This window comes from Calypte anna, chromosome 2 (genome assembly GCF_003957555.1).
Source record: "Calypte anna isolate BGI_N300 chromosome 2, bCalAnn1_v1.p, whole genome shotgun sequence".
In the NCBI taxonomy this organism is placed as follows: Eukaryota; Metazoa; Chordata; class Aves; order Apodiformes; family Trochilidae; genus Calypte; species Calypte anna.
Genome location: NC_044245.1, coordinates 117,092,619 through 117,114,492, shown reverse-complemented (window position 1 = coordinate 117,114,492; position 21,874 = coordinate 117,092,619). Strand labels below are relative to the sequence as shown.

The following is a 21,874-nucleotide window of genomic DNA, read 5'->3' as shown; positions in this document are numbered from 1 at the left end:
AGGGCTGGGTGCTCCTTAAGAAGGAAAAAGGTGTAGGAGGAGGCTGTCCCCATGTGCAAAAGATGAGCAGTGTAAAAGAAGACTGACCTGGCTAAACAGAAAGCTTTGGCTGGGACTCAGGAAAAAAAACAGAATTTATGGCCTTTGGAAAAATGGGCAGGACCCTTAGGAGGACTACAGGGATGTTGTGAGGTTATGCAAGGAGAAAAAGAGAAGGGCCAGATCCCAACTAGAATTTAATCTGGCCACAGCCATAGAAGAAAATAAAAAATGTTTCTACAAACACATTAGCAATAAAAGGAGGACTAAGGAGAATATCCATCCCTTTTTTGGATCCAGGGAGAAGCATAGTGACAAAGGAGGAGGAAAAGGATGAAGTACACAATGCCTTCTTTGCCTCAGTCTTCAGTAGTAGGATCTGTTGTTCTATGGGTACCCCCTGAGCTAGAAAGCAGGGATGGGGAGCAGAATGGAACCTCCATAATCCAAGGGCAAATGGTTAGCAACTTGCTGCACCACTTAGACACACACAGGTCTATGGGGCCAGATGGAATACACCCAAGGCTACTGAGGGAGATGGCAGCAGTGCTCACCCAGCCACTTCCCAACATTTACCAGCAGCCCTGGCTAATTCAGGAGGTCCCTGCTACCCATCTAGAAGAAGGGGTGGAAAGAAGATGTGGGGAACTACAGGCCTGTCAGCCTGACCTCAGAGACAGGGAAGATTATGGAGCAGATTGTCTTGACTGCCACATAGCAACTACAGTCAGCATGGGTCCCTGAAAGGCAGGTCCTGCCTGACTAATCTGATCTTTGACAAGGTGACCTGCTTACTGGAGGAGAGAAAGGCTGTGGATGTTCTTTACCTGTACCTTAGTAAAGCCTTTGAGACTGTTTCCCACAGCATTCTCCAGGAGAACTGGCCACTCATGGCTTGGACTGGTATAGACTGTGCTGGGTAAACGGCTGGCTGGCCAGGCCCAGTGAGTTGTGTTGAACAGAGTTAAATCCATCTGGCAGGCAGCCACAAGTGGTTTCCCCCAGGGCTCAGTGTTGGGGCCAGATCTCTTTAATATCTTTATCAATGATCTGGACAAGAGGATCAAATGCACCCTCAGTAAGTTTGCAAATTAGACTAAGTTGGGAGAAAGTGTTGATTTGCCTGAGGGTAGCAAGGCTCTGCAGAGATATCCGGACAGGATGGATTGATGGGCTGAGGCCCATTTTATGAAGTTCAACACGGCAGTGTCAGGTCCCACACTTGGATCCAAACAACCCCATGCAATGCTACAGGCTTGGGGAAGAGTGGCTAGAAAGCTGCCCAGAGGAAAAAGACCAGGGGTAGTCAACAGCCAGCTGAATATCAGCCATCAGTGTTCCCAGGTGGCCAAGAAGGCCAACAGCATCCTGACTTGTATCAGAAATAGTGAGGTCAGTGGAATTTGGCAAGTGATTGTCCCCCTGTACTCAGCACTTGTGAGTACTCGAATACTGAGTTCGGTTTTTAGGCCCTCACTACAAGAATGACATTGAGGTGCTGTATGTAGTGTGTCCAAAGAAAGACAAGAAAGACAGTGGAGCTGGTGAAGGGTCTAGAGCACAAGTTTTATGAGCAGTTGCTGAAGGAACCTGGAGATAAGACGCTGAGGGGCTTACCGTGCTCTACAGTAACCCAAAAGGAGGTTGTAGTAAGGTGGGGTTTGCTTTGCTCTCCTAAGTAGCAAGCAATAGATGAAGAGGAAATGGCCTGAAGTTGTGTCAGGGGTGTTTTAGGTTGGTTATTATGAAAAATCTCCTCATAGTGAAGGGTTGTCTAGCAGTGGAACAGGAAAGCTGCCCAGAGAAGTGGTTGAGTCCCCAGAGGTACTTAAAAGATGTGTAGGTGCGGCTCTTAGTGACATGGCAGTTAGTTTGACTTTATGATCTTAAAGGTCTTTTCCAACCAAAATGATCTTAAAATTCTATGATTCTATGACTTGTATTGTTATGTATCTATTCTAAGTGCCCTGTGCAAAGCCTCCTGTTCAGAGACTCCTTGCTTAAGCAAGGGTTGCAGTACTGGTAAATGCAACTTACCTCAAGTCACATTTGTCAGGAACTGAGAAGACAATCAGTCACAAGAATCAGGAATGGCTCTTTGGATTTGGAGTCCTGATCCTGCAGAATTATCTGCTCCATTACTTCCGAACACCCATAAGTGATATTTTTACCAGCTCAACAACATTTGTTTGCTTAGCCTTCTCAGCTACAAGCAATTATAAATTGCACTTCAACAGTCCTACCAGTGGCACAGCAGTATTTTCTGATAGCCAGTCCCTACTCCTGTATGAAGAGATTTAATATTATAAAGCTTTTAGCAAGAAACAGCACACAGTACAAACTTTCATCTATCAAATCTAAACAGTGCAGGTCTGCCTGGATCTGAACCCAGCCAGCAGCAGCTTTGAATGTCAGGAGAAACCATCCACAGTACCTGCTGTGAACCAGTCAACCCAGTTTTTACTGATGCAGATTGCATGTCAGCTCTGATAATTGACTTGTAAGTAGAAACATCTTGGAAGTCTAATCAAAACTGTCATAGGTATTTCAGAATTGACTGTAAATATATTTGAGTAAATACACACCTGGTAATTATTTGGTGAGTTAATTGGGATACTAGAATGAATCACTTGACTGCTTCTTTTATGTCTTCCTTCTAGACAAGAATATCCGTAACTCCCATTCAATTTTATCTTCCTAGATATTAATATTCAGCATGTTTCATTCCTGCCATGAAGCCAACAGTTCATAACATATATGCTGAAATACCAGTTATTGCATTTTTGACAGGAAATAACCCACTGTAGTTGCTGTAGGAAACAATCAGGCAGATTCAAATATCACCTCATAGCAGTTAAAAGTGGTTATTGCTCCAGTGTCATTGCTTTTTACCTTAATTCACATGACTTTTATGACCTATCTGCCCAAGCTTTTCAACATGGATATTAAAATACTTGGAAACCATCCTTGTTATTCATCTGACTTACCCTACCCACAGACTAAAGGGATATTTTTCTCCAGCTGAATTCCATTCAACTTTTGTCAGTTCCTTTTAATTTTCAACCCTTCTTTTGTTACCATCAGTTTATTGAAAGAGCTGCATAAACCTTTGAAAATGCACAAGTTCCAAAGTGGAACTGAATTCACATCAGCTCAAGGGCGAGAAAGTTATTCAGCATGTAAAAATTAGGTTAAAACTAATGCTTCATGCTCCCAATATGTAGGCTATTTAATGCCTACTCTGTAAGACAACTCAGCATGCATCAAGCTGGTCATGTCACATTAGTTACAAAGACCTGCAGGAGACTGAAGCCAGGATTTAAAGTTAGGAGAGTTATCATTGTCAGTGAATTGGTTACTTTTCTGATTTTTTACGAGTGAGAATATTCCCAATCTGTAATCTGCAACTGGAGGTAAAGAATTTGGGATAACCTTACACTGTGGTAGTCCTTCCTATTACAGGTGTTTGGGGAGATAACTCACTAACCAGGCTCATACCAACAGAGTAGTCAGGAAAGCCAGAACGATAGGTTCAGCACCTCCAAAGAAAGAGGCCAATCATTTTATGGCTCCCCTCTTCAATAGTTTCTCCTTGAAACCCCCTAACAGTTCCTAAGGGATTTTATCTGCTGGAGTTGGCTAGAAGCAGCAATGACCCAGTGGATCTTAACGCTACCTTCTCCATACATTCTCCACACATCTTCTTTTGCAGTGCAAGGATCTCAGGAAATTGACAGAGCTTTGTATTCTTCGTATTCAGAGACAGAAATCCTTGCCACTCTATACTGGCTTGGGTTTACCCCTGCATTTGCACAGCCTGGCATACAACAGTGACTGTGTAGTAGGTTCCTGGTTCAGGGTGAAGATATGCTACTCAGTTCTGTGCTCCCCAAAAGAAACACTCTTGTTATTTTACTGGTCGCCCCAGGGTGACACATGTGTCTGCACACAGGTTGGGAATCAACCTAGGAACTACCTATTGATTAATAGTCTCTGTGATAATAAACATTTACTTTTTGTTCTTTCATGCAGCAGTGTTTTAACTGCAGTGATATATGGCAGCACATTTTAAGCTCTTAAAATATTCACTTTATGAAGAAACTATGAAGTCTCAGTTTCAGCTCCTGAATTTATATAAAACCAAACCTTTATAAAATACTAAAGTACATTTATACTGACTGTATCTCTTGCAGTTTGTTTGACAGATTGTAATCCTTTGTAATCCTTTGCATGGATACAGTGGCTACTTTGAATTATGCTTCACTTATTTTTACCAGGGTGAGAGGCCTTGAACTCCAAAAAGGGACAGAGAGAAATACCTTCTTTGAACCTCAGTAGTACATAACCAAGCACCACCAGCAGACCTGTTAAACCTTAGACATACAGTAAGAGACTTGGAAACTTCACCAAGGTGCCTGCAGTTGCAGAACAAAATCCCAGCTTCTCTCCAGTTCCAGGTTCCCATCTGCCGGATCCATCTGGACCCTGATCCATCATGCACTGATTATCTGCATCTGATACGTGAAAACAGAAAGGGAGCAAATTCAAAGTACTGAGCTGCAGCTAAAAAAGGTGCCAACAAGTGAGCCACCACAATTAATGATCATATGCACTTGCACAAATACACTGGTCCTAGCAATTAACCCATCCACCCCATGTATGTGATCACACAGAGAGACAAGGTGGTCTCCTGCACAATAGAAATACTGAAGAATATTTATATTAAAAGCAGTATTTTAGACAATATTTTAAGTTGGCATAAGCTGGTACTGTTGCCAAAAAATGCAAGCCTGCTCTCTTCTTGCTATTTTTCTTGTCCCTGCCCTCATGTTATACCCTCCCTTGAGTTAACACAAACATTTGTGAGGTTGCCTGATGAATCAGAATAAGGAATATATATGAATTAAAAAATCCTCATTTTCTTGTAAGGTTAAACTCAACCTAATTAAATTCTGCATATAATTCAACTTAACTCACAACATGACAATGGAAATGCTTATGTTGACCAAGGAAACAAGGCAGAAGCAGAATGGACTGCTCCTTTTAATGTCAGTGCTGTCTTATTCTAGCTTAAAGTGATCACAGTCTATTACTATGCTGTTCCAAAGCTCATCTAGATGATTTAAGAAGACGGTGCCACCATAAGCATTAGACCAGCCCTCCTCGCTATCCCTGGCATTTCCCCACTCTTCTTCTTGTGCAAGAATTCCAGAATATGCAGGTAAGTCCGACCAATTCACTGATTTCACTGCAAACTAACTTTCTGGTAAGGCTAATTTTTGGCTGAACCACTGAGCTGAGCTGATGCCCTGCACAGGTGCACAACTGCACCAACACGAGAAAGGAAGTGTGACAGATGAGAGAGGTGAGAGAGTTCCCTTTGGAAGGCAATATGGCCACAGATTATTAGCTTGCTCCAAGCATGAAACTGCACTTCTACTGCTTAGAAATCCTAGCTTTTCAGCATTTTCAGACAAGCACTACATACCTTTTTTGCACATATAACCATCAGAAGCAGGAGCTTTTGTTCCCTCTCATACAGAAAGTTCTCTACAGTATTTTATGAAATAAGCATCTAATACTCACTGAAAACATTTTAAATATATGAAATAATAAAATAGGTTCTGGTGTACTCCAATTAACTTGTAAATAAAAAGTATCAGACATTAATTTTTCAGGTGTTTCTCTTGTGCTGTTTCATGTTCAAACATAAAGGCACCAACAAAGCACTGATGCTGTTGTGCTTTAGCACATTCATACCAACACATTTCTTCTAGGTTTGTCAGAAAACATTTCTCAGGTTGGATTGCACAGCTATAATATTTTGTACGTGCTGCTTACAAACTTAGTGGTTTGAGAAGAAAGCAAAATTATCAGTACTTCCAGACAATCTCAGGACTTTACCAGCAACCCAATAGGGATCTCTGCAGCTACAAGGTCAGCCACTGACTGATGCCAGTTGAGTAAAGCAGAAATCTGCATGCTGAAATCAAACAATATAGACATTAGGATTGCTGAAAGGAATTCACTGCTGCTGTGTGGCACCATCTGTTCCCCAGGGCTCAGTGTTGTGGCCAGTTCTCTTTAATATCTTTATCAATGATCTGGATGAGGGGATTGAGTGCCCCCTCAGTAAGTGATTAGATGACACCAAGTTGTGAAGGAGTGTTTATCTCCTTGAGGGTAGGAAGGCCCAGCAGAGGGATCTGGACAGGCTGGACTGATGGACTGAGGCCAATAGAGATTCAACAAGGCCAAGTGCCAACTCCTGCACTTGAGTCCCAACAATCTTCTGCAGCGCAACAGGCTTGGGGAAGAGTGGCTGGAAAGCTGCCAGGGTGAGCTGGGGGTCAAGAGTCAGCTGAATTATCAGCCAGCAGTGTGCCCAGGTGGCCAAGAAGGCCAACAGCATCCTGGCTTGTACAAGAAATCATGTGGCCAGAAGGACCAGGGAAGTGATTGTCCCCTTGTACTCTGCTCTTGTGAGACTGCACCCAGAATACTGCATACAGCTCTGGACCCCTAGCACAGGAAAGATATAGACCTGCTAGAGAGGGTCCAGGGAAGGACCCTGATCCTGAGAATAGACACTGATGATTCAAGTCACATAGAAAAACAAACAAAACAGAACAAAAAACCAAGACAAAACAAGAAATTTAATCTATTCATATTAGAGCAGGAATTATATACATGGTACTGACCACCTTTTTGACAGGTCTTTTTCCCCAGTAGCTTGATATTTCAGCGGGAATTCTATATGCTCAACTAGAACACATTTTACATGTAAAATCATCTTAAGAACAGCATATAAAACCAGACACAATTACAAACAAAAGGGAAAACTGCAGTGCTCACTGCTCTTTACATACAGATTCCCATTGTCTTCATGATATTGCAAGTCTATTTCTGCCAAATGGACTGTGAAAATCAATAGAAAACTGCATTTGCTAAATAACACTTGCAAGCTCTGACTTGACCAAGGAAATCTGGATTCAGGTGATTTGTACAAAAGACCTCTGTGGAAATTCTTACTCTTGCCATGTGGTCGCTAGCAGGCAGCTTCGAAAGACCAAAGTCACTTGCACATCAGAATTTCTGAACCTGCATCTGTGTATAATGAAACTTGAGATTTAACCAACAGGAAAAAGGTTTTTCCTTAAATAAATTACTATAAATAATTGAATTATGCTTAGTAACTGTACTGCTGAAGATGCAGTCTTTTGAATAAGACATCCCAATCTGAATACGGTCATTAAAAACTGGGTTGCTTTGCTGTGTTTCTTTCCCCAGGAATCAATGTCCTTGTTGATATGACTTCTCTCTTACAAAGCTGTTCTAATGCTAAAATCAGGTGTAACCTCTTAATGTTTTCAGCATTGATTATCCGTTAGGTAATAAAATAGCATGAACATTCTGATGGTGACTAGGAAAAGCCTCAGGTGCAGATCAAATAATTTCAGCAACATAAGTGTTTAGCTTTAACAGTGAGGCCTGGCATTCACCTATAAGTTTAGAGGAATAGTCCATGCCAAGGCTTCCTTAAAAGCCCAAGTATACATACCAATGAGGTACTAAGTCATTTTGGCACAAACAATTTTTCATTTGGTAAACCAGTTAATGCAATATTGAACTTTATTAGAGGGCTGGGATCTCTGTACCTTTAATAATGCCACCACAATCACTCTTTTGCAGAAAAAGAAACAGAATAAACTATTCAGTACAGAATAGGCTGCTTGCAAAGCCCTAGCAAGGTTGCATGATAGCATGGACATGCTCTCTCATGTTCTCCATGAACATGAAAGGGAAAGGGATCAGGATTCACCTTGAAGGCTGTCATCCTGATTGATGCAGCAGGTCCAGAGGAATAGAGGACAGAAAAGTTGGCTGGATATAACCACCTTCCCATGTGCTGGCTCTGTTCTCTGAGGTCAGAGATGGCCTGGTTTCTGCTTTCTGCATGCTGATGCTATAGCCTTGTCCCTCTCTGCCTGAAAGATGGACCTAGAAGTCAGTCTTCTCATTTCCAGATTTTTATTTTCTTTGTATCAGGTAAAAATTTTCAGGTTTTCTGATATAGACCTGGTTTCAGTTAGTGCCATATTCTGCTTATAATATTGGTGTGCGCTATTTATTATGTTTTTGCTGCTCAGCAGAAGTCAGCCAAAGCCGACCAGAGCTTCACGAAGCATGAAGAAATTAACCCTCAGTACCCTGGGAGGAAAAAAAAAATACAAGCAAGCAAGCAAAAAAAAGAGTAACAATTGTCCAAAATTTGTAACCAATTAATGAAGTAACACAACAACAACAAAATATCATTGTTTATTTACAAGTGAAGGTGAAATGTTTCCTTTAATGCTTTGCACTCTTAGAGCGTGCAGAACGGGGAAGTAGCAGCGGATGAAGGCAATAGGTGAAGGCACCCGAGCAGAAATGGCACCATGAAAACACTGAGGTGAAGCGTTCATCCATCACCCGAGAGCTGCGGGCAGCTGGGATGAGGGCAGGCGCCTGCAGAGGCCGGGCCGACCTCTCCTCAGCCCGGTGGAGGCCATGTCCTACGAACCGGAGGGGCAGAGGGATCGGCCCCCGGGGCGGGCACCGCTCTCCTAGGTTCCCCGCTAAGGGACAAGACAAGCCCGGTCACATCCTGCACCCTAATGCGCTTCTTCCTCCCTCAGCACCGTGGAGCACCTCTCCGCTTGCTCCGCCCGTGAGTCTATGGCCCGGGGGCTTCTCGGGGGAGGCGGCGGCCGGGGGATGGACAGAGCTCCAACCGAGGGAGCCCTACCCTCGGCAGAGCGTCCCACCCCTTTTAGGGGCAGGTGGCGTTTCCCGGGAGAACCTTCCTCCCCTTCCTAGCACTGGTGTCCCGGAAGGGAAGCCCTGCCCTGCCCCTCCTCCTGCCCTGCTAGCTCCCAGGTGGCAGCGGCTACCTCCATACCTCCCCCTACGCTGCCTGTCGCGGGTCAGCTCCACCTGTATCTCAGCCACGGGGCGGGCAGACGGCGAGCCCACCCCTCTCCGCCCGCCCGCCCGCCCGCCCGGCTAGGGAACGGCCGCCGCTTCCTCTCGCTTCGCAGCGGTGCGCCCGCGGCCCTGACGTCGCTTCCTTCCAACATGGCGAGGGCAGGTTGTTGCTGTTGCTGCTGCCGCCGCCGCCGCTGCCGCTGCTAATGGAGGCGGGTGCGGGCCGGGGGCGGCTCGGGGACTGACCGCGTCGCGGGCGCCGTCCGCGCACACCCGCAGCGGGGGCGGGGAGGGGGGGGAAAAGAGAAGGAAGGAGAAGGCTTCGTCCTCCCTCAGCCGCGAGGTTGGCTGTCGCTGTCGCCGCCGCCCGGGCCCACCCCAGCCTCCCCTCTGGGGGAGCCTTAGAGCGGGCGTCGGGACGCCGCGGCCCTCCCTGTGAGGGAGCCCTTCCCCCCCGCCTGCCTCGGCCCGGCCCCGCGGCCTCGCCGCCTGCCCCGGCCCTTGGCAGCCCTCCCCCTGCGGGAACGGCCGGTGCCCCGCTCTCCTTTCCCCACCCAACCCCTCCTCCTTTCCCGGCACCATCGCGCCCATGTATGAAGGGAAGAAGACGAAAAACATGTTTCTGACCCGGGCCCTGGAGAAGATCCTGGCCGACAAGGAGGTGAAGAAGGCGCATCACTCCCAGCTGCGCAAAGCCTGCGAGGTGGCACTAGGTGAGGCGCAGCTCGGGGCGGGAAGAAGCGGCCGGCGGGGACTGCAGTGGGGCGGTCGGGATTCAGGGTGCGCTTCAGACCTCCCCTTCCCCCATGGCTTGGTGTGCGTTTTGTGTTGCGGGGGAGGGAAGAAGGGAGAAGAGGCGCTTTGAAGCTTCTCTGGGGAGATGAGGCGGAGGGGGCTGGGGCAGAGGGGAAGGGCTGGGGCAGGAGGGGCTGCGGGCTGAACTGTGGCACAGGTTTTGGGGATCGAGGTGGCAGATCCGGGTAGCTGTGTGAGACCCGGGGTGCGTGGTCAGAGAGGCCGAGGCCTGTCGTCGCCTTCCTGCGAAGCCCTGTGTCAGTGTGCGTGCCTCCAGGGCTGGAGGGGAGAGCTTCGCCCCTTGCCCAAAGCGGCCACACCGCGCATTGCCCCTTGGCTGACACTGGCGGGTGAGGCTGAGGGCGCTGCGGCGTCCGGGGGGCTCTCCTCCTCCTCCCTGCTCACAGGATGAATAGGCAGAGAGACGGAGGCGCTGAGCTGAGCTGACCTGGAAGCAGACGGCCGGCGGGGAGGGAGCAGGTGACAGGCAGCGGTAAAGGAGGAAGCGAGGGGGTGGAAAAACGAGAGACAATGAGAACAGGCCACGTCTGGAGCAGGTGGCCCTTCGGAGTCGGGACACTGTCGTCTAGGGAGGAGGAAGGCTAGAGAGAGGGAGGTCCAGGAGATGTGCGAGGGAGAGCCTCAGCCGCGTCGTTACTGGCGGAGAGACAGCTGATGGGGAAAGGGACTTCCTTCACGCATGGCAGAGCTGGTGCTGCCACGGAAGATGCGGGGATGTTTGTCTGCTTCGGGCTGAAGAGGGGTGTTGGGTTTGTAGTGCAGCTGTGTCAACACCACCTCCTCTAGAGGCGTGACGGAAGTACCGGGGGTGGACAGTACAAAGCATACGTACACGTTCAATAACTGGCAGGATAAAAGGAGAACTTGGGCTTTAAAATTTTTGGCGTTATGAGTACAGGCAGGGTTTGAACCTCTGTGGCAAAATATTGACGTTATTTACTGAAAGACTTCTGGAGAAAGACCTGCTTTATTAAAATATCACATAAATGGATTATGTCCCACCCATTCTTGTGTAATTGTTTCTGGTTTTGCAGATATTTATCTCGATTTTGTGCTGTAATAATGTCTGTTTAAATGGATTTGTTTGAAGACATAATATGGATCTGTTGCTTGTTTTAAAAATGAATACAAGCAATTTCAAGCTCACTATTCTTTTGTCATTCTCTTCCTTTTATGATACTTTTTAAAAAAAAATAATTCTTTATCTGTGAAAGACTGACAAATGGAGGAGAAATGACTGTAGTTCTACCTTTTATCTGTTAATAATTCAAATACATTGGAAAGAGGTTTTTCTTACATTTCTCATTTATCACTAGAATTATTAACAATAATTTACCACTTAGGCAGGTGGGATTAAAATGTTATCGTTTTGGTCTTTCAATTGATTTAGGCTGCATATTCAACGTAGAAATAAAGCAGAATAATGTTTTCTTATTAAACTGAATTTTATTTCCCTCCTGTATGTCATCCATAGCATTAAACACTGGTATTCATGTAGCTTGATCTGTCTCAAGTATCATCCAGATCCCTCCAAGCATGATCTGTTGTATTACACAGATGATAAAGCAAGCCCTCTATAGACTGTACATTCTGCATTTTTTTATCTTGTAATCTGATTTGTGCAAGCACACATCTCTGTGATTTCTGTGCTGCAGCTTCACTGAAACCTTCTCCTGTGGATCTGATTGCTTGATTGGGGTTTAAATAGGAAAATGAGGTGTTGTGTTGGTATAAAAGGCAGCAAAGCATGAAAAAAGAAATACAAGGTGGTGGCTTTAGCTAATGCATATAAAAGGGCTTCATGAACTTGAAAAATATAAGATGTGAGGTGAATTACCATAGAAATTTCTTACTGAGATACTTAGTTTTTTTTAGACTGAGGCACAATGAAATATACTTGATGACTGTAAAAATAGTATGGTTTGTTGTCTGGTTTTTTGTGTGATTAGAATCTTAATTCAAAAGTGGCAATATGTAACTTGAATGGAGTAGTGCTCATGTCTAACAGTAGAAAGCTTTTTAGAGAAAAGTAAATGTCCCAGTTATTTCACATGTAGGGAAACTGGATGTTAAAGCTGAAATGTGATTTTCATAGTAGAATTGGAAATACAATGCAAATGTTGTGCTGTCTTCATATAGCTCTTCATCTGTTGGAGAGTATTCTCCAACTGAATGCTGCTTTCCCACCTTAAGCAAGGAATAAATATATAGTAGGCAACAACATTAAAGATAGAGTATTGGAAAAATAGGAATTTAGAGTTAAGTTCAGTTTGGATTTATCTCTTACAAAGCCCAACTTTAAATTTTTATTGAATTTTTAAAAATGGTTATTATATAAAAGGTAGTTTTTAAAAACCAGGGCAGTAATTACATCCTCAAATCAGCATCATGTTATTTTCCATCTGAATATTTAATTGATTAGTCTTCACTGAAATTATCTGATGTAATACAAAACTGACATAAACATCTTCTTTCCCAACTGCATTACTGTAGAAAAATGTTGTTTACTGTTAGTACAGTGAATACTTTAACGAGTAGTTGTTACTAATCCAGATTTTTGGTGGGCTCTTGGGCTGGGTTTTTTTGAGATGTTTTGAGTTTTGTTTTATTTTTTTCTCAATCCAGTATTTACACTGTTTTATGTTGTTGGTATGAATTGTATTTCCAAAACAAATGAGCAGTGATCAGAAATATGGTATTCCCATATAGCAGGCAGATGAAAACTCTGTTTATTAGATTGAGTTAGACAAGCAGTACTTTAAGAATCTTTAGGAACACCCTTTTGTCATTTTAATCTGTGTATGCCATTAAGATTACACTTTATCTATTTATTTTTTTGATTTGTGAATTCTGAGGAAGAAAAACTCACAGCATTCCTGGTGTATGTTCCTGTGGCATTCTGGCCTCTGAACACGTGTTAACGTGGGGTCCTTCTTTTTTAACACGGGGTCCTTCCTTTTTTTTCTGGACCATTAGAAGATAGCAAAACATGAACTAAATATTGCAATTTGAATTATAGATGTTCTTCAGATTTTTAGCACTGATGAAATTAAGCCTGGTACTTGCATCCTATATCTAATGATTCACCAGGTTCTGTCTGGATTAATACAGTATAATTTACTTCAAATTTGATATATTTTTTCATGTAGCATTGTCTTTTCTGAAAGACCTTATCTGTATGTAAAGAATAGTCACCTAATGAAATACAGCTAATTTTACTTGCATAACAGCTACTCTTAATATAGGTAAAGAATGAGTTTATCTTTAAAATTGTTTGCTTATGGAGAGCATCAGGCAGCAAGCTGACAGCAAGATTAGATTTAAAGGGTTTCTTCCCAGTCTGTTCCCTGCACTGCTGTTTCAATATTGTTTTTCAGCTATATTACATTATATGAAACTTTACAGTAAATGTACTGCATTATGTATGGCCTATAAAAGTCTGGGGAAGAAAAAAATTTCTCAGTTTAATATGAAGTCTTTTATAGACTGAAGAACTGTTAGTGCTTTTCATCAGAATTCAGGGTGTGGATTTGTCTGCTTGGGAAGGTAGTTCCAAGTAGCTTCAAGCTGAGCAAACCTGGATTCCCTGCTTGTGTAAAGGCTGCAAGTTCTACTGTGTGCCAGGAGTCAAGCAACTCTTCTTTAGAATTCTAGACTGCAAATAATGCAGAATGATACGGATGTGTACCTAGCACATACTGATTTAAAGTGAAGAGTGCATGTGCTGCTTGGAGGTCTGGAAGTACCTGTTGAAGGGGGCTGAAACTCAGTTTTGAAAGGTTCTTCAGTGCTCCTTGGATTATTTAGTCTGTCATGAAAAGATCATGCTGGATGATGTAGGTCTAATGCAGTGTGAGAGTGACAGCTCAGTTCAGTTTGTGCTGCCATTGCATCCATGTGTTTAGGACGGTGAAGCAGCAGGGTATCATTAAGCACTGAGATTTTTTCTGAAAACAGGTTGCACTAGGAGCAGGACTTGCCCCAGAAGTGGGAAGATTCATCTCTATCTTTACCTATGATGATTTGTAAACAGCCTGGGAAAGTGTCACTGGCATAATTTTTTCTCTCTACCTTTATGTTCTTTCTAGTTTCATGTTCTCATGTCCTTTATGTATGTAGATAATAATGCTCTTTTATCAAAGTAAGCTAAGTCAGCAGTCAGTACAGCAATGCATGTACATACTGCAAATGTTGGATGCATTGGTTAGAAAAACCTTCACTAGCACAAACAGTTAAAAATGCATTTTTAAGACCATTATTTTGTTACCTCTCTGGAATTAGTTTTATTGGAGAAGAGTGGGGCTAGCTAAATTTCAGCTTGTGTTTTGGATAATGCTGTTGTCAGTAGACTACCTTCCATTATCATCTGAATCAGTTGTTCTTTATTAGAAGTGAAAGTCTAGAATTTTTAGAGTCTTCTATGATGAATGCAAAGAGATCAATATTGTACCATTGTCTGTTGTCTGTATGTGATATAGGCATTTATTTTCACTGTATACAAGTCATCGTTGTCCCTACAGAATTTATCTTCTGGTTTTAATTGTTCTTCAGATACATCTTTGTTCTAGCAAAAAAATCTCTATTCTCCTTGCTTACTTTAAAATTAATGTGTTAAAAAAAAACAAACAAAACACAAAAAACCAACAAAGAAACCCCCCAAGCATAAATGTTGCAGCTGCAGATCCCTCGTCTTGTTTGCTTTGTTAAATTTGGACTATACCTACCAGGATTTCAGTGCTCTTAAAAGCTTACCTACTTTTGCAAATATTTAAAACTTAGCTTGGTTACAGTAAGGTTTGGTTGGCCTCATAAGTGGCTTGTCAGGTTGCTTTGGGCATTTGAGGTATAAAGTGAAAAATATATTGAATTTATGGGGCTAATTTAGGAGAAGTTGTGTGAAGGGGGAATTTTTATTGTTTGAAATGTAATCAGTTCTTGGTTGTGTAGAATGGCAACACTGAGGAGCTTTAATCTCCCTTGAGAAAGACAATGTTTGGCAGGGTGCTCATAAAAACATTTTTGTAGAAAATAGGGTAGGTTTTATTTGGGTTGGAAAAGCATTAATGGAGAATGAGTATCAAATGCTTTTTGTCTTGGGAGGTCAAAAAATAATGTTATTTTCATATATTTTGAATGTTTTAACATCGATTTTCAAGATCTTTTATAACATGGTTGTTACACAGGGCAACTTTCAAATGTCTCTGTTCTACTTTGTATGTTAGAGGATTAATTGAAGTGTTGAAGCTTAAAATGAAAAGTTTCTGCCTTGTGACCAGAGTGCATCTATTTATCATTAAATATCTTCACTGGTTTGTGGTCTTTTGTTCTAGTTATCTTTTTTTCTGTACCCTTTTCCAGTATATTATTCCTGTAATAGTAATCTTTTTTTTTTTCCTTGTGGTTCTTGTTTTCAGTTAATTACTGTTCGTTTATTTTTGAGGGTTTTTTGTTTGTTTGTGGGGGGTGTTTGCCATTGGTGTCAGGTGTACATTCCAGACCTTTTCTGGACTCTCTCAGAGCATAATTGGTATGAAACTACTGTTTTGGTAATGGATTTTTAAATATACTAACTTGTTCAGTTGTCAGGGAGGGTTGTCACATGGGTGTTCAGAGGGAGGGAAACATCAGCCACTGGTCTTCTAGTCAGTCTCTTCCTTATAGATGAAGAAGCCTTGTCCTCTTCTGGGGCACTTGCCTACCAGTTTTGTAGTTTTCAGTGATATTGATATTTTTATCAAGTTGCTGATTAGTTAGTACTTCAAACAAATGTTGCCAGAAGCCTGGGAAGTAAGGCCAGCAAATTCGTACATGAGTCATTTAGTTCTGCAACAGCCAGCAGTAGATTGGTGAATCTGACTTGAGCAGGCAGGGGAAAGGGAGTTTTGTGTTTTCCCCATCAAGTCAGAGAGTTTTCCTGTGTGATGTGTAAATTGGTGGTTTGCTGGAATAAAATATTTACATCTGGGAAAGACAGCTACTGTCTGGGGAGCATCAGCAATTGAAGTGACTTGGGAATCGTAACTGCAGATCTGGAGGAAGGAGGGAGCTGTCAAGGAAATAGAATCAAGTAAGTTTGTTATCTGTTACAGGTTCTAAAACTCCTGTGTGTGTCTGAAAACAAAAAATGTGATCTAACTGATCGGGTCAGGTGAATAGAGAGAAGTATTCTGTGATTAGCTGGCAGTTAGTAACATGTCCTAGTCGTAGTCATGAGTTAGTAATAGAAGAAATTATAGGCTACTGTTGGGCAACTCAAAGCTTTAAGAAAAATCACATACATACGGAAAGTCTCTAAACAACCAGGGAAAACATAAAATACTTCTATGGGATTTTATAGAAAGAGGATATTGTAAGAAGACATTTGAACAAATGCTTACGTTCTGTTTCTGTGAAAAACGCCTAGTGTCAGAACTTAAATAAATAAATCCACCCTACAGCATATACATTTTATAGCTAACTTAGAGGAAGGGAAGTGTTAAATAAAAAATGCTTTGAGGAATAAGCTAGGTGAAACTTGATACTTCTCATTTTGAGTATAAATGTAAAAGAGCTACTATAAATAGGTCTGTCAGGTCCCAGAGTTTGAAACTCCTGGCAGAACTCTTTTATTGATTTCTAATCAATCTTGGGACACTGAGGAAATTCCAGAAGACTGGAAGACATCTACTACTGTGCCAACACTGTTAAAATGATGAATAGAATGACCTAGGTAACTATTACTGTATTGGCCTAATGTTGATCCCAGGCCAAGGTAGTGGAGTAGTTAGTTGATAGCTGATGTGAGAACAAAAATAGCACTCTGCAAGGATTTTAGAAAGATTCTTGAAAGAATAGTCCTCTAGCAGTTTTGATATGGATTATGTTTCCCCCACATTTTAGCCTTCTCTAACTCCTGTGCTCTTCAGTTCTTCATTCTATGTGATTGGAAGTAAAAACTGACTAAAGGGCAGGAAAAGGCTTGATAAAATTTCATTTGAATTGATAAATATTGACAAATTTTGTTAACTTTTCTCCCCATTTTTCATATTGCTGCTTTCAGCTTTTAGGCATTCTTCTTGGTGTTGGGGATTTTCCTTTGGTTTCTTTGGAGGGTTCTGGGCTTCATTTTGGTTTTCTTTGATTTCAAGTTTTGTATTTTAGTTTTCAGTGTGGATGTATAAGATGATAGGGGTTGAGTTGGGAAGCAGGAATTTTTAAAGTAACTAAAAGTTTTGAGGAATCTGAGCTCTTAGTATGACTTCAGTCAAGAGCAGCTTGGAATTTTGGATAGGAAATGTGGAGGCCGTACAATGGTTTGGGTTGCAAGGGACTTTAAAGATGACCCAGTTCCAACCCTCTGCATGGGCAGGGACACCTCCCACTAGGCCAGGTTGCTCAAGGCCTCATCCAACCTGGCCTTGAACATTTTCAGGGAGGGGTCAGCCACAATTTCTCTGGGCAACCTGTGCCAGTGTCTCACCATGCTCACAGTAAAGAATTTATTCCTAATACCCAATCTGCATCCACCCTCTTTCATTTTAAAACTGTTTTTCCTTGTCCTATCAGTACATGACCTTGTGTGAAGTCCCTCCCCAAGTTTTCCTGTAGGCCCTTTTTTAAGGTACTGGAGGGCCTTTTAGGAGCCTTCTCTTCTCTAGGCTGAACAAGCCCAGTTCTCCCAGCCTGTCTTCCTAAGAGAGGTGCTCCAGCCCTCTGATCATATTTGTGGGCCCTCCTTTGGATTTGCTCCAAGAGTTCCTTGTCCTTCCTGTGTTCGGATCTCATGAACTAGACACGGTAGTAAAGTCTCATGAGAAGTGGAGTAGAGAGGCAGAGTCACCTCCCTTGTCATAGAATCATAGAATATGCTGTGTTGGAAGGGACCCATCAGGATCATCAAGTCCAGCTCCTGTCCCTATTAGGGCACCCCCAGGATCTCACTATGTGCCTGAGAGCATCATCCAAATGTGTCTTGAACTCAGGCAGGCTTGGTGCTGTGACCACTTCCCTGGTAGCCTGTCCCATTGTTCAGCTTCCCTCTGGGTAAAAAACCTTTTCCTGATACCAAACTTAAACCTCCCCTGTTTCAGCTTCCTACCATTTCCTGTCTTCAGTCACAGGAGTGCAGAACTTAAGTGCCAGCCCCATCTCTTCCCCTCTTGAGGAAGCCATAGACTGCAAAGAGGTCACCCCTAAGCCTCCTTTTCTCCAAATTGAACACTCCAGGTGACCTCAGCTACCCCTTGTAATTTCTTCCAAACTCTTCAACCTTCCTTGTTGTGTGTCTTGCTGGCCATGATTCTTCTGTCTAGGACAGCCTAGGACATGGCTGGCTTTCTGGGCTGTGAGTGTACATCATCCAACACCTTACTTAGCAACCAACACCTGCAAGTCCTTCTTCTGCAGGCTGTAAAGAGTACAGAGTTATACCAACTCTCTACCTGATACAGCTTTAGGAGTAAGGGCTTTAGTATTAGTCAGGTGTGCTTGAAGAGCTGTACAAATTAGACTATGAAAAAATAGCACAAGAATCAAGATTAAGTCTGTTGTTTCTATTTAGACACAGGTAGGAAAAAGGTGTGGCTTGGTTTTATTCTCTGATGTTGCAAATCTCCATATCATAAATTCTTTTCTAAAAAATGTTTAAAGCAAAGTATTGTTTCAGACATGTCTTAAATTCGGGTGTGCTTTTAGGAGTATGTAAAAGGCAGTCACAGGAGTAGCTTAAACTGCAAAAGGGGTGATTCTGTTTTGGAAATCCCATTTTTTTAAATAAAGTCATTCTTGATTTTATGGGAATTCAAGTGTGCTTTTAAGCACTAAGCCAAGAATTTTTCAGTAGTACCTCAGGTAGATTTTAAAATAAAAATACAAACCCGGTCCTGAAAAGCAGAGTTAGGCTTGACTGAAGTAGTGAACAGTAGCCTTGTCTTATTTGATAAACTTGCAGGGCCTCCTGTTTCACCAGTTCAGATTCTGTTGTTCTGTGGGCATGCTGTTCTTGCTCTGTTCTAGTATTATTTAATTTTTCTGCTAAACAGGTTTTATTCTAATTGTATTATCTAACTAGCTGTTTTATCATGCTTGGGTGTTGTGGGTTTTTTTGTCTCTTATCTCAGCTTTTTGTTCTAGAACTGTATACACGCTCCAACAGCTCAACTAAATTTTACCAAAAACAAGAGACTCTTTTATTAAGACATTTAGGGCATGATTGCTGAGAGTTTTTTGTTTGGTTTTATAATTGTTTTCCGTGCAGAATGTTCTGTTTTTCCCCTCCAGCATTTTTGGTACTCCGTGTACCATGTGATACAAGATTACATGGTTATTGATGCTGTTTAATACTTGTTTTTGCTCAAGTAAGTAATGTCTGCTCTTCAATCTTATTTTCATCCCGTGTTTTCTTGTGTCAGGGAAAAAAGAAATTTTTAAGATAATTGAAAATTATCTTGACATAAATTATTTTATTCAAACCCTCTTTTTTCCTGCTCTTAAACACAGAGGTAGATAGGTTTTAAAAAGATGATCCATTAATAATACAAATTCTAAACTGTCTTCAGCACTTGCTGTTCTAGTAATTGTAACAGATTTTATAAGGTTACTCCTTCTTTTCATTTAGAAATAAATGTGTAATTAGGTTTATAAATATTTCATGTCAAGAGATTTTATCCAGAGCTGGGCAAAGGGGTGTTTTACTGCTGCATGTTTTTAGTTGACGTAAGTGTGGGACTCCTTAGTGTCAGTTTGCATTGCAGTTACTTGTCAGGAATATCTGAATGACCAATATGCATTAACATTGCAGTGTGCAGCTTTGCCATTTGAGAGAAGCTGGGGAGAACATATTTTTAGACTTGTAATTTGAGAGAGAAAAATGTTGAGATGTACTAAAGATGTTAAATAGTATTTTAGGCTACAGGGCTCTGCTGTCCAGTTGAACAGTATGAGGTACAGTTAAAAAATTTCAAACCTGTAAATGAAATACAAGTAGTATGGCATGGGTTTGATTTCTTTGGTAGCTTCCCATCATACTTTAGTTTTAAAACCGTGCTATAAATTAACACAGATATACTTGCACAGAACTGCACTTCTTGGGCAAGATAATAAGAATAAACTAACAGGAATGGTCTTTCACGTGGAGAAGTTTTTTGCAAAGGTGCGGTTCTGTTGTGTGTAAAACGTAACAGAGCTGTGCGTGCCTAGCAAGTAACCGTGCAGGTTATAGCAGTGTGTATAAAGGGCTGGGTGGTACTATTGCATAAAATCACAGGTTTTGTCTACAACTCAAGAAAGCTGGAAAATGCAAATTCTTAACTTGACTTGCTTCATTTGGCTAGTGGACTGTGGTGTCTGCAAGAATGCTATGCTGGATCTTCTGCATTTTATGAGAAAGTGGATAGGAATAACTTAACCTCTGTGTTCATTATGCTGAAGTGTAAACCGAGCTTTATAACTGCTTTAAGTAAAACTGCTAGAATAGTGCAGATATATTTGCATGGAAGTTTGAAAGCTGGATAACTGCCTAGAGTCCCTGAGAGCTATGATTTAAATTTTCTTCACCTGCGATGAAATGGGACACTTGGATGCTTTATGCTTCTAAGACATGATCCTTTATTTTGTGTGATTATGTGTGCATAATTACGCATATAAATAGATCTTGAATGCTTACAAATTCTGCTGTAAAGAGAAGTATTTTTTCCTATAAAACAGTCTCTAACACTGTGGGGAAAACAGACTGTGGTTACTAGTGATGTTTGAAGGAGCCTAGATAAAGGAAAAGAAGCTAAGTTTGACCTCCATCCCCTAATCCTCCATTGTATTATAAAGCTCAAAACAAAATTCTATGTTCAAATTATCAGCAGTCTTTTACATTGAAGATAAATCAGCTCTTTGGCCATTCTTTCCTTGATCATGGCCTTTTCTCATGAAAGCAGAAGCTGGTGTCTGCCTGCTTGGTTGCTGTACAGGCCTTTAAATAATCAACTTGAGGCAGGTGACATGGTATTCAAATGTTTCTTACATCTACCCTTTGAGTGATAGTTTATTTTTTGCTTCTGTGTAGGAGTTCACTTTAGTAACATTCCTCACAACCTGCTCCAGACCAGAAATCCCCTTTTCCCCCTGCCAAGTTGCTCTCTGAAACTGGACCAGAGAGAGAGATGGGTAAGGATGAAATACTCTCACAAGGAAAGTAAAGGGATCTGAGTTTCTTTTTTTAAAGAACAATAAAGTGTAATTTTGAGGACCTTGTAAAACAGAGTTAGATATTCTGCTATATATTGCCAATATATATAAAACTTAAAGGAAATATTTAACTTAAGTGGTTTATTTTTGTGTGCAGCTTTGACCTGTATCGGTCCTTGCACAGATGATTCATAACTGACTTATGCAAAAGATTTCAAACTCTGTAGCGGCAGAAATGGCTGAAATAGTTTTATATACCAGTGACTTAATAACAACAACAACAATAATAATAATAATAATAATAATGCCTTCCATAGCACAGATGAAATGTATTAGATGTGATCGAATAGATGCCTGATGAGCACTAGCTTGTGGTGGAAGATGTTTGCTTTTGATCACAAATAGATTGCTTAGAAATAGCCACAGTATTATGTGCTGGTTTCTGAAATAGAAAGAAACAGCCATTATTTTGGTATCACCAAATAGAAAGACCAAGTATCCTTTTATACTAGAAAAAGTGATTTTAAATTTTTTTTACTGCCTAATGTGGTTTACAACAGCTTTTATTTACTTATGTGTCCTGCAATGTTCTGAAAGAACAAGGAGAGGCACAATCTCAGTGCAGTATGATGTGTGATTACTCATAAATAAAAAGTGTGTTTGTGTGTATGTATATGTAAACCACTGGTGTAGTTGATGCCATTTTTTTCATAATAATTCATTATGAACTCATGGATTCCATAAGTACTGAACTAAATACTTTCATTGTCATGTTCTTCACAGCTTTGGTAAGCAGTGGTAGAGGAAGCACTTTATCAAATATCATACAACGTGGGTGGAGTTAACAGTATTGTGTAGTGGTGACCTTTTTAAGTAATCTTCCACTTGTCTTTGA

General features: G+C 41.7%; 1 protein-coding gene across 1 annotated transcript in view; it reads left to right on the top strand.

The window, feature by feature from the left end:
• Positions 1–9,100: 9,100 nt before the first annotated feature.
• The window catches only part of ARFGEF1 (ADP ribosylation factor guanine nucleotide exchange factor 1), an 87,608-nt gene continuing 74,834 nt past the window's right edge, over positions 9,101–21,874 (top strand). The window contains exon 1 of the mRNA XM_008501767.2: positions 9,101–9,719. Coding sequence (XP_008499989.1) covers positions 9,596–9,719 — 124 coding nt within the window. The 5' untranslated portion in view covers positions 9,101–9,595. The remainder of the gene's footprint in view (positions 9,720–21,874) is intronic.